Source organism: Cinclus cinclus, chromosome 1 (assembly GCF_963662255.1).
Source record: "Cinclus cinclus chromosome 1, bCinCin1.1, whole genome shotgun sequence".
Lineage (NCBI taxonomy): Eukaryota > Metazoa > Chordata > Aves > Passeriformes > Cinclidae > Cinclus > Cinclus cinclus.
In genome coordinates this window covers 91,528,429-91,541,586 of record NC_085046.1, presented here as the reverse complement: position 1 = coordinate 91,541,586, position 13,158 = coordinate 91,528,429, and the positions used below count along the sequence as shown (strand labels likewise).

General features: G+C 41.7%; 1 protein-coding gene across 2 annotated transcripts; it reads right to left on the bottom strand.

The window, feature by feature from the left end:
- Positions 1 to 2,988: 2,988 nt before the first annotated feature.
- On the bottom strand, positions 2,989 to 12,208 carry PDCD6 (programmed cell death 6). Of its 2 annotated transcripts, none has more exons than XM_062515485.1 (6): positions 12,097 to 12,208; positions 9,159 to 9,220; positions 6,062 to 6,106; positions 4,895 to 5,053; positions 4,106 to 4,215; positions 2,989 to 3,749 (listed from the first exon to the last, which is right to left on the bottom strand). In XM_062515485.1, exons 1-6 carry the CDS (start codon positions 12,180 to 12,182, stop codon positions 3,651 to 3,653), a joined length of 561 nt encoding a protein of 186 aa, XP_062371469.1. In that variant the 5' UTR covers positions 12,183 to 12,208; the 3' UTR covers positions 2,989 to 3,650. The 2 variants fall into 2 exon arrangements, with proteins under 2 accessions (XP_062371469.1, XP_062371476.1); XM_062515492.1 differs by having other exon boundaries at positions 4,901 to 5,053.
- Between the last annotated feature and the right edge of the window lie 950 nt (positions 12,209 to 13,158).

The window sequence follows — 13,158 nt, the reverse complement described above, 5'->3', positions numbered from 1 at the left end:
GAAAGGAGAATGTCACAGCAAAGGTATTCTCTCTGTCTTAATGCGATGCTATATGAGGAAAATGTAATCTGTACTAGAGGACTGGTACGTAATGGAGCATATTAGTTTCATTTTTGCAGAGTAAGAAATGGTGTGAAAGATATGCCAGTTTTTTAATAATGTTGTTCAAAACAATTATAAATTGTCTTAAAAACTCATTTGGTGGATGGACCCATGCTAAAATAAAAATTCTTGATTCTTTCTACTGGCAAAAGCATGTTAAGAAATAGTAGAACCCATAAGGCAATCAGCTAAAATAACAGGAAAAATAAATAAACAAAATAACAGAAAAAATAAATAAAATATCGTACTAACTGAGTAATACTTGTAAGTTCATGATGTGTATCAGAGCCACGTGCACATGAATGCCTGGCTTTAGATATCTGCTTTATGTAATTAAAACCAGCTTACATGGAGCTGAAGAAAAGAAGTAAAGTGAGACGGTTTACTCCTGAGTGTCTGTTTCCCTTTTCACTGCTGCATTGTGGACTATCATTTTTCTTCTCACCCATGCCAGAACTGTCTCTGTGTGTTAAATACATGTGCTGAAGCAGGGTTAGTCTTCATGAGCTGTCATAAAACATTCTGGATCTTGTTAGTAAATTTTAATAAAAACTCAACAAAACAATTTATTGTTGAGCATGTATCAATTCCCTAAAATTTTTCTTCTGTCATTATTTTCTTTCTTCATCTGAAAAGATCCATTTTCCTTTTTCATTCCTGTTCACTGTATCCTTTACTGCTCATACTTACTGAAGAGTTGGAGTGATTTATAATGTCACACACCTTATAGTTGTGCCATATACTTCCATCCACTCAATTATATGTATAATCAACCTTCTTGCTTAAAAGGGAAGACTATGTTTTTTCTACCATGGGTGTCTGCCAGACACCTTGATTTAAAAGTCTGTAGGACTGTTCGGTTCTTATATCTGTATTTTAAAATTACCAGAAGTTATTGACACAAAAGTTAGTACCATAGTTTTTTCTCACAGGTGTAGAGCAACTAAAATGCTTAACCTATGGAAAAAATGTTGCTAGAAAATATTATTGCTGCAACTCTGTTAATTCAAGTTGAAACCTTTTCATTTGAGGATGTTGCAGATAACTCTTTTCCCCATTTCTCACTCCCTTTTGGATTTTACTACCATCACTGTATAACCCAGTGGCATATAGCAGGTGGATGACTTCCACCCAAACGCTCTTTCCACCTACACATTCTGTTACTTTTCCTTCTGGGCAACAGTTATTGTCCCTCCTTTGTTGCTGTGCAGACTCCTGCACTGGGGAGACCTTTCTTGCATTTTGAAATGGAGTTGAGTATTTACCAAATTAAGACAGCATTGATTTACTAAAGCTTTCCTGAACGGTAGAGTGCTGAATAATCCTTACTCCCAAGAAAACCCTTTGCCATTTCTTGTTCCTGTGTAGTATAGAACTGGAGCAGAACTCTGCCTGGACTCCAGTCCTTCTTCAAGAAACAACCTCACAAAGTAGGTCCCAACAGCCTGCAGAGCAGCATCGCATGCCTGGCACCTGTCAGCACCAATGCAGCTACATCACAGGCCTTGGCATGGAGGCAGTAGTTCTCAGAATGCACCTGAGCCCTTGGAGCAAATTTCCAATTTCCTTAAAAACGTAGTGACAAAAACCCAGACTGGAACATGTCTTGGATTGGGGATAAATTGTCTACTTTTAATGAGTTGTCTTGATCTGTGGCCTACCTGCTTTTACACCTTTAGAAGTGTGTTGCCCACTGAGACAAGAGTTGTTCCAATCCAGAGCCGTCTTGATGATTCTCTGCATCAGTGATGCTCCTTTAGGAAGTGCTGGAGCCAGCTGTTCTGCATCAAGGGCAGTGAAATACAATAAGGCCAGCTGGACATGGAGACATCCTTCAGGGGAGACAACTTGGGAAGTTTCTCAGATTCCAGCTTTTTAGTTTGTACCTTGGACTTACTAATACTCCTCAAAATGCTTCCAAGAATTACTGGATTTTTTTTGTGGGTGTGTGATCCAAAGGGACTGATTCCTTAGTGGGAAAGAAACCAGGGAGCTTTTCTGAGCCCAGAAATTTGGGGTTCTTCTATTTTGTTTCTGGAGAGAGCATATAGAGTTATTTCTCAGCCTTTTAGGGAGGGAAGGTTCAAAGAGTAACTGGTGGAAGTATTTTTCCCTTCTTTTCTTCAGTGTAAGTAACTTTCAGAGGTGTTGGATGAGGTGGTTTCTGACACTGGTCATTATTCCTGATCTCCCTCCTCACCCAAAACCAATTCTTTGCCTTTTGGGTGACCATGCTTTGGGAGAATTCCTTTTTTCAGTGTGCTTATGCTATGGGGACCATTGGTTTTTCTCCACATACTTGATACCAGAAGAGTGTTGAGAGTGTTGCTGAGCTGTCACTAAGGGTCTGATCACCACTTGACAAAACAGTAGAAGCTTTCTGCATGATAGATGTTTGGTAACAGCTGCAGTTGCCACTTTGGTGCCTTCACCTTGATACCAGACACTCCACTCAGGGTGAGACACAGAATCACAGAATTGTCTTGAGCTGGAAAGAGTCCACAAGGATCACTAAAGCCAGCTCTTCAGTGAATGGACCATACAGGGATTGAACGTGTGACCTTGGTGTTATTTGTGCAATTCTCTGACCATCTGAGCCAATCTCAGGGTCACCTGGAAGTAACATGGTAACTCCTTTTTTTTTTTTTTTTGGTTGTCTTTGCTTCCTCCAAGTTGATTCTTCAGGGTCCCTGCAAGAGATGGTGTGTGACAGGAATCAGTTTTTTCCACTCTCTCCCATTAGCTGTAAATGCTGAGGTGGAGGGTGAAGTTATGAGAATGTCTGACTGTCGATTCAAGGTCACTGCAAATAAGTGCTTCAGCAGGAAAAGGAAGACTTATGTTAAATGAGACAACTAAGCAAAGAGAGCATATTCAGAGTGAGAGTCCGTTTTTGTGAGGAATTTATCAAGGGAGATGCAGTATGACCTTCTTCACAGGTGTGAAGAAATTGTATCTGAAGCCATCCCAAGGATACCCTGAAAGGAGGCAGCTAGAAAATAAAGGCCAGCCAAGTGGAGATATCCCTGAATCGTAGAAAATGAGAATACAAAAATAAAATCACCATCCCCTTAAAGCTCTACAGAAGTGAAATAGACTAGAAGTTGACCTAGTATTTTTACTTAATTTTAAATTCTGTATTTAAAAATTAATACATTAAACTCTTATAAAAGTAAGGCACATGCAAAACATGTTGTGCAACTTCTGGCTTTCAGCTGATATAAACTAACAAGCATTACTTTAATTTGGCATTTCTAAAGCGTGATTTCCCCCATGCAGGATATGTGTAAGAGGTAATGTTCAACATTATAGGGGTTAAATCTAGATTCTGTGCTTTCTGTACTACAGTAAACAGAGATGATCATATCATACAATAGTACAAAATAAAAACCAACTCAAGTACAGATTCTGATGATGATTACCAACATACAAAATTTAAGAATGTGATGTTACATCCATTATAATACATCAATGATCTTAATTCAGTAGAGGATGATTTGGCAACTCCAGTCTGTGTAGCGCCAGTGTGTGATTCCTGGTTATGTGTGTCATACGATGCTGAATACCATGGAAAGATACTGCTCATAGGACACCTGAATCCAGCCATCCTGATCGGTATCATACCGTCGGAACACATCAGTCAGCCTCTGAGAAGGAGAAAAAAAATAACAGACATTATTGTTCTAGGGGTGGTTCAGACTACCACATACTCCCCTTGCCACCTGGACTTCTACAGCTTAATGAATGCTCTCTGTTCATTCCCTCTGTAGCCATTTCACAGTCTTATATATAAAGATAGCTCACTGCACCAATGATAGATGCAAAGGAATTACTAATGAAGACCAGTACATGAAGATGTTTCTAGCACTTGGCATATACTCAGTTCAAATGGCTTACTATAAATAGAAGCAAGTTCTAGATCCACTGTTTAAAGAGAGAACCAGAAAAGCTTAAGAAAGGTAACTTTTTTTTAATAGACATCAAAGTACATATCCTTTCGTACCTGTAGAACAACACAACACTGAATAAAATCATCAAAAGCAACTTGTCCTTTTCCTTGTCTGTCAAATTTCCGAATAAGGATATCGTAGAATTGATCGGACAGTCGGTAACCTTGGAAAAAGAGAAATACTTTAGAAGGTTTCAATTACTTCAGTTCTTCTATAAAAAAGAACAAGGTTGTTTAGCAGGCATCTGTAACAAAACCAGAAAACAGTAAGGAGTTACAATGATTTTTGTAAATATCTCTGTTAAACTAAAATGCATGCAATAAAACCCATGCTCAATAATAATTACATACAGTCACAGTAAATATAATTGCAGATTAAGGTAACTATTTGATTGAGGGAATGGTTTAGGGCTGCAGCTCAAGTTTTTACAGGTGAAGTGACTGGAATGAAAGTTCCTTAGCCACCAGTAAGTTCTCATTGCATGGACAGCTGGCCTTATTTTAAAAAGTGGCAAGTTCTATCAAGTACCCTGGAAGTTCAGACTTCACCTGAAGCACTGGCAGCCCTCTCAGAGTGTGTAACAGAGGAGACTGGAACTGGATGTGTCAGGACATGTGTAGAATGTTTTCCTTTTTCTCTATTTAAGGAAAAAGCTTTAAATATCATGTGCCTCTGGCACGGACATCGTTAAAAGGTACCTTATATCTGAAAGGATAGCTGCCCTTCACCTCCCTCATTTTTAGTCGCATTTGTCAGAGCAGTACAGCTCTGCAACAGTAACAATAAGCAGCTCATTCTATGACACAACCCAGTCATAAAAACTGTAATTACTAATGAATTACCAAAACCTGTTAGTGCTTGCTTTAGTTCATTTTTGTCAATCATTCCAGAATTGTCTCTGTCATACGTTCGAAAAACATTCTGCCAGTCTGTGATGTATTTCCAGACTCCCGTGAATTCATTGAAGTTCACACCCCCTTTGTTTTCTCTGTCAAACATGCCTGAAATAGAAAGAAACACATAGTAAGAAACCTTAGTCGTACTGCTCCTCAGCAAGATCTGCCAAGACTTTAAGTAGACAGCAAGAGTGCTCCGTAGAAGGTACTGAATAGAGAAAAAAACCTGCTAAAATACAAGTGGTAATTTGGAAAGTTCTGCCAAGAAAAAGCAAGCAGTCATCCACTGAAGGAAAAAATGATAAAGCAAGATAAAAGTACCAGAATAAATCAGAGAATGCTTATTTTTCCTAGATTTCATTTTCAGTTTGAAAATACTGAGGGCTTGATTGATCATCCAGTGATAAATCAAAATGGGCAGAGGTGAACTGTTCTTATCTAAGGACACATTAAAAAGTCTTACTCTTACAAACTTCCAAGAGTGCTGGGATATTCATCTGCATGTGACTTACTGACACTGCTATCTTTATACAGTAAGCATGTCACCCAGAAAAGGAACTCAAGACTGCTGCTAAACACTTACTCAAAACAAAGCAAAAAAATGTAGTCCTTGGATTTATGAACTTTCTGATAGAAAAGATTTGATTTATTGTGCTTGAATATTCATCCTTCTGTTCTACCACCATCACCTTGCACATTACTGGCAATTAGTTTAGACACTAACAGAATTCAAGCACTGTAAAGCTTCTGTTTAGTATTAGTCGAGTTAAACATAGGCTTAAATTCAAGACAGGAAAAACTACTTCCCAAGACAATTTATGTAATATTTTTTTAAAAAATTTAAGATAACAATCTTCTCATGCATAAATTGCATTTATTATCTAATTAATTATGCAGTAACATTTTCTCAGGCTACTTCGACAAGAGCATATATGTGTACACAAAGGGCATTCCTCTATTAATAAAAAGGGAAAATAATTAACTTACTACTGCTGGGCACTCCAAGGAAGAAAAAACAAACAGTGTAGCAATTGAGAGCATTCTCAATCAATCATCTGAACATATCACAGAACAGTATTTTAGCACTATGTCACATCACACAATTACACTCACCAAGAATTGACCTGACTGTTGCTGGATTAAATGGAGTCCATGTGCCTGAAACAGAAAGAATTACTTAGCTGAGAATTAAGAATTCCTCAGTGTTTTTAAAAAATGCAACAAACCAAGCAATCAAATCGGCTAAGAACAGTGAATTCAGAGCTATGTGACATGGTGCAGGTGTATTAAAAAAATAAGGCTGCATGGAAGTAAGAAAGTCTCACCATTCAGAGATGAATTCAGACCAGTGCTTTCCAAATACTACACAGAAACCAGCACTTTTAAGGCTGCAACAAAAAAAACCTAACAAACCTTGGAAGATCTAAGAAGGACTTTTTCATCCCTTGGCTGTCAGGAAGTATTGGATAAAAAACAAGATCTAAACTGAAATACCTCTTTTCTACTGACAGGAGCAGAAGTGTTCCAAGTTGTAACTCAATCAATACCTCATATCTGTTCCCCAGTAAAAATCCATCTGCTCATTTCCTTTTTACAGGACTACTCCAGGGCATTTAGTTTCTGACAGAATTAAAGAGAAAAGGTTCCCAACACGGCATAACCATACAATGTGGGTCAGTTTTTCAGTACAATTCCCACCTCCACTGCTAAAACAATTAAGTGTTAGTTTGAATTAGTATTTATAGACCAAGAGATGTTGCTTCTTGAAAGGGCCTGAGCAGTAGTCATCTGGAGAGGAACTCTGTACTCCTCTGAGTTTTTAGAGGCTTGTCATTATGAAGTATTTTTCACCTGGCTGAGAGCATTCCCGAGTGCTAGGAAGCATTAAGCTTTAAACAAAGAGGAATCCTGTGCCTCATCGATTTCACCATCGATTCTCCAGAGCCTGTGAAGGAACCAGGAGCACGAAGCAGCGCACAATTAACGGGCTGCGGCTGCCTGCAGGGACCCAAGGGATGGGTGGGAGCACAAAGGAGTCGGTCAGCCGAGGGTGCTGCAGAGTCACTCCCAGGGATGTGTCAGCTAACCACAAATGCCAGCAGAGGGGCCGAGCTGGGATCGGGATCCAGCACGTTGGCTCTGCTGGGTCACTGGCAGTGGTGTAACTCTACAGGGTAGGCAGGCTCTGTGACTATTTGCACATAAAGAGAAACGGAAGCAGAGAAAGAAAAGAGGAAAAATGGCTCTGAAAATGCTGAAGCAGTATTTTAGACAGAGAATATCAGTACCTTAAAACTGGTGTGTCTCCTCAAAAAAAATAACGGAATTAATAAGGTGTCAGCATTTAACACCGAACAGAGTAAGAGGAGAAAGTGAAAATACAGTCTGAAAGTTAATTTATTTTGCCTTGAAACATTCAAGTGACTCATACAGCTGCCACGGAGTGAAATCTGAGCAGCTCCAGAGATGAAGAACTGTACTGATTTTTTATTTCAGCCTATTCCAATAAACACTGAAGACTGTTCCTGTCTCTCTGCTCCTGACTCTAGTGTTAACTTCCCACAGCAGCACAGAAAGAAACAAGAAGGAAGCAAAGGATTTTATTGTGCAAACAGTTAGATAAAATGATGATCAGCCCCTCCCAGTCAAGCACACTGTTATCCACAAAAATTTCATAGGTTGAAGATGTCAAATTGTCAAAGCCACACTGAACTTCAAATGTCAATGAGCACGATGCAGACTTCTTTAATATTTTAGAAATAAACACATAACATTCTTTCAGCCCATGTTAAATTGCAGGATCCATAATCATCCACTAAAGGATATATTTTGTAAATAATATAGTGAATTGTTAGTGACTTTGGTGTACAAGATCTAGAATCTCTTGGAATGCAGGAAGCTTACAGTTCTGTAAATATTTTGTCTAACACTTGGTAGGCATTCTTCATAACTGCAAAGCACTGAAACTTCTAATCTACAAAGTAAATAAGGAAAGAAAAGAGCTCAGATAGTCATCACTGCCTATTGCCCTTAAATTTAATCATATGAGGAGGTATTTAAAATATATAAAATTTAAAACAGTAGGTAAAATTTAAAATGACAGTTTCTCACAGTTCTAAATAGCACTGCAATCTAAATGAAAACGGTACTTAATTTAACTTAGTTTTTGCTAAAGATTTTATTCAAAATTTTAATTACGGATCAGGTCTGGCAGCCACAACACATTGCTTTTAATTTATCAGATATATTATTAAACAAATATTCTAGTAAATCCAGTTCAGTTACAAGACTGCACTTTTACTGAATAGATCCTTATATATTTATTCCAAGTCAGGCAATTCCTGACAAAAATGGGCCCTTCAGCCTGTGTGTGCTTCAGCTCACAACATCAGTTTAAGCTCTTCGCAGTCACAAAGCACAAGAGGGATAAAGGAACAAACTTTGGGAGAAGGGAAACATGGTATGGACTCAAAGATAGACAAACAGCCTGAATATGACCTTTTTCACATTTCCAAACAGAAAAAAACCCCACAGAGTACAACCTTACCCACTCTGAGTCATGGGAGAAAAGTAAAAATAGGAATAGGCTACTGGAAAAATGTTTCACTTTTGTTTCCATTAGTTATTTGACAATACCCTAGTTATTCTTTGAGTATTACAACATGGAACTGACAGACTACTAGAAAGCTTTAATACTAGATCTAGAGTGCATCTTTCTACTCTGTTAGGAAAAATGCCAAACATACTTTATTTCCTGCACCATCCTGTATGAAAAATAAATTAGGTGCAATGAAAAGGCTGGTTGTAAACAGCTTTGCCCAGGTTATACACTGATTCTGGTTAAAAAACAAAGGTTCAGTAGTGATGAACAAGGAATATATTAACCACTGGTTATGATTTCTAGGAAGCAGAGCTGAGAAAAAATAAAGGGATGTGCATGCCCTCATTCCTCAGAATACAGACCAGTAATGGTTACAACAGATGCTCAGTTTAAAAGAAACAAACAAATGAAAAAACAAACAAAAATCACAAGGACTGTTCATTTTTTCCCTTTCCAGCCTTTTGCTGTAAATCAAACACTAATTAGTGAATGGTAGGAACACTTCCCACCCCTTCCATACAAAGAATGACAGCATCAAGTAACCACTCTCACAACAAATTTATCATGACGTTTACAATGAACTACCTCACTGCTCCTTTACAGACTTACCATTGGATAATGCCTGCTGAAGTTCACTATCAGATATTATTCCACTCCTGTCCTTATCAACTCTGGGAAAAAGAAACAAAACAAAAACAGGTAGTAAGCTTTAAATGGCTGAAATTAACAGGTTCTACTTATTTAAGACTTCAACACTCTGGTTCTAACTCACCAGATGAGATTATTATTTTCCTGAAAAATCTCTGGGACATGATAAAAGCTCCAAAGAAAACTCCAAGACTTACTTGTGACTGAAGAGACACACAGAAACATACACTGACAATGAAACAGTTTGGGCATGCTCTGCACAAGGAAGTATTCTTACTTATTTCTGTTTAAGAGAACTGCAGAGCACACATGCTGGTTAAATCTACAAAATGCCTAATGTCACAGTAGAAAGCTATTTGTTTCGCAAACTGGAGCAACAGGTTTGCCACCCAGACTCTCTCACATGCTGGCAACTGAGAGAAAGCCACTGATGTGACCAAAGTACTGAAAGACTCCATGGATTGCAGGGCCTTGACCCTGCAGAAGGGGTTCAAACGATTCAAAGAGGGGAAAAGCACAGGCAGATTTCAGCTTCCATTGAGCCTTCACAGTCATTGTCTTAATGATTCAAGTTCTATGACAAAATTAATGAATTAATTAATTTCTGCCCATATAAAGAACATGCCTTCTGTAGAAGGATATCTGAAACTGGTGGGGACTTCATTCCATACGAGGTTGTTTCCCCTGGACTAACAGTTTTCATTTCCCCTCATTTACTACCACTCCAAAGCACTGTCCTGCTCAGTTGGTTCCTGTTCACAGAAGCTGATTTTCTTTTCCTTTAGTTACTGCTATCTTTTTCTAAACACTTTCAGTTCATTCTATTGCTTCCTTCCCCATCTACAAGAATTATGTAACCTGTGTGCAACACTAGAATTGCAAGCATAAATTGCAAATAATTACAAATAGATATCCCCCTTTTTAAATCTGTTTCTCTTCTTAGTATTGTGAACATTTGCTACCTTTTATAAGCTGCTACCAAGTGTGAAGCTGATATTTTCATGAAAATGTATTATGGCCTACTTATCTTGCTCCTGAGCATCATCAGTCAGCACATTCCTTTCATAAACAAAATTATGCAAAATTAGAATGGGTTTTCCTCATGGACATCGAGTTCCTACTCTAGATTCCACCTGACATATGGGGAGCACCTGTCAGACAGAGATCATGATCTGGCCATGACAGGCTGATACAGCCCAGTCATTCAGGACTGTAAGGTGCTCCTGCAAACTTTCACAGGCCTCAGTAACTGCAGGAATCAGCAAACCTCAGGCGACCGTTCCCCCCCCTTTTCACAGAGTCACAGAACCACAGAATGGTCTGGGTTGAAAGGAACCTTAAAGATCATCAAGTTCCAATCCCTTGGCTGTGGGCAGGGACACCTTCAATTACACCAGATGGTTCAGAGCTCCATCCAGTCTGGCATTAAATACTTCCAGGGATGGGGCAGCCACAGCTTCTCTGGGCAGCCTGTTCCAGTGCCTCACCACGCCCACAGTGCAAAACTTCTTCCTACTCTCCAATCTAAAGCTACTCTCTTTTTTTCCCAGCTGCTCCCAAACAGATTACATAAAGATCCCAGGAGAGCTCCATCTGTCAGTGTGGCGCATGACCACACACACCCCCTTCAGTCAATTTTCCATCCACTGAAGAAGGCTTCCATTCATTCTACGTTCACTGAATTTCTTCAAGGGCCTTTTGACAGTGTTGGGAGTATTTCTGAAAAGCATCCAGATTATATGAATTGCTCCAATTCTAGCCATCATGTCTGTATCCAATCCTTACCAAACATAGCCCAGGATTTATACAGTAGTCTGCCAGAAGGACTATTTTCAACAAAAGCCATGTAAGTCTCCTGACTAACTACATTATTTAAAATTATTTTTACTGATTTTCCTGGTGGAGAAGGTCAGATTGTTGACCTGTTTCTTCCTGGAAGAGAAATGGCTTCATGCATGCCTCTGCCGAGTCCTCAGAGGAAGCTGTTTTACAGCAGGCTGGGTAGGTAAGCTGCTGCATTCCTGATTCACTCCGCAAATATCAGCTAGTTTTAGAAACTTAGTACTGTTTGTCTACTGCTTAACCTCTTGCTGCTGCTTGTGTCAGAGGATCTGTCTTGACTCATCTCCCATAAAAATGGATCCAACGTAGGCACCTCCCCAGTTTCCTCAACATGACATAATTGGGAAATCTCCTTTGGCTTCTTTACTGATAGGATCTTGCCAGTGAGCTTGTTTAGCACAGGCTGCTAACTCCCTTGCTGCTCCAGGTGAATTCAAGAAAACACAGAATCATTTAGGTGGGAGAAGACCTCTGAGATCAAGTCCAACCAGACCATGGCACTGAGTGCCACGTCCCGTCTCTCCTTACACACCTCCAGGGACGGTGACTCCACCACCTCCCTGGGCAGCCCGTTCCAATGTCCAGTCACCCTTGCTGAGAAGAAATTCCTCCCGATATCCAACCTAAACGTGCCCTGGTGCAGCCACGTCTTCTTGTTGGTAGCTTTAAAGTCTTTCATTATCATCTGTCCGACTACTTTTCACAAGCCTTCCCTGTACTGCCACACTGATCCTCCAGACTTTACTACCCTTTCCGCAATCTCAGGTTAAAAATTTCCTCAGCGCTTTCAAGGTTACCGTCTCGGTCCCGTCAATCCCCTTTACCCTCGTTATAAAATACAGCCAAGTTTATTCCTCCTCCACTCTTTCCTACAGATTCCTCCCACGGGGAAAACACCGCGATGCCCTCAGCGCTGCCGGGCGCCCCGGCAGCCAAACCCCGCGCTGGACGCGCCGGGCCGGTGCCCGGGCTCCCGCAGCAGCCGACCCGCTTCCGGCACCTCCCATTGCCCGCAGGGCTGCCGTGCCCGCTGCCCGCCGGGCCCGCCGTGGCTCACCTCTGGAACACGTTCCACAGGAAGGAGGGGTCGGGCAGGGGGGCGCCGCCGCCGCCGTTGGGCCGGTGCTGGTACCCCGCCGCCATGGCCCCCGCGCGCCGCCGACAACGGCCGGCCCTGACGCAGCGCGCCCGTGACGTCACGGCCCGGCGGGGACGCGCGCCCCGCCCCGCCGTGCGGAGGGGAATCCCGAGCGGAGCCGAATCCCGCGGCACGGGGCGGGGACTGCGGCCGCTCCTGCCGGCAGGGACCCAGGGAGGGAGGGACGGACGGACAGAGGGACGGAGGCACCGAGGCGGGGCTGCGGCACGACCTTAGCGCGGTGCGCAGGGCGTGGGGATCCGCGCCGCCGCCGTCCGTCACGAAGGTTCTGGCAAGGGCAGGAACCGGCCCTGTGACCGATCCCCGCCGGGTCTCCACTCAGGGGAGTAAGGCGTGTCCCGGTGGGGAAAGAATGTAATTTTAACATCCAAGAGATGCCTCTGCACCATGGCTGAGAGGAAGGTGGGACACATTGGGAAACAAAAGCCCCGCTGAAGGGATTCCCTTACACTGAGTGAGGATTAAAGCACGCAGGGCAAGAATTTCCGGGACAGGATGGAATTAGAGTACAAACTCAGTTAGTACCACCTCACTAATCTTGAACTGAATTCTTTACTGAGGGCTGAACACAACCCTCTGAAAAACAGTCTAATTCCCCTGCCGGTACCTACAATTTCCAGACGGAGTTTACGGTCCCAGGGGACCCAAAATCCCTCCAGCTGAAATCCCTCAAGCACAGAGGTACCAAGATGATGCTCCACTGAACCATCTCTGGGGACACGCCGTCCCTGCCACTGCAGAAAGCCACAGTGTCAGACCTATCCTCCATCCAAACCGCTGACCCGGTACCTGCCTCTTCTGGGGTACGAGGAGCTGGGAACAGGGCTGGAATGGCCCAAGGCCTGGGTGGCCACAGGCATTACGTACACAAACTCCAGAATATTAAATTAAAACAATGTAGGCTCATGTCTTCCTTATGCTTACCTCTGACAGCTCTGGTCAGGTACCAAGAGATAATGC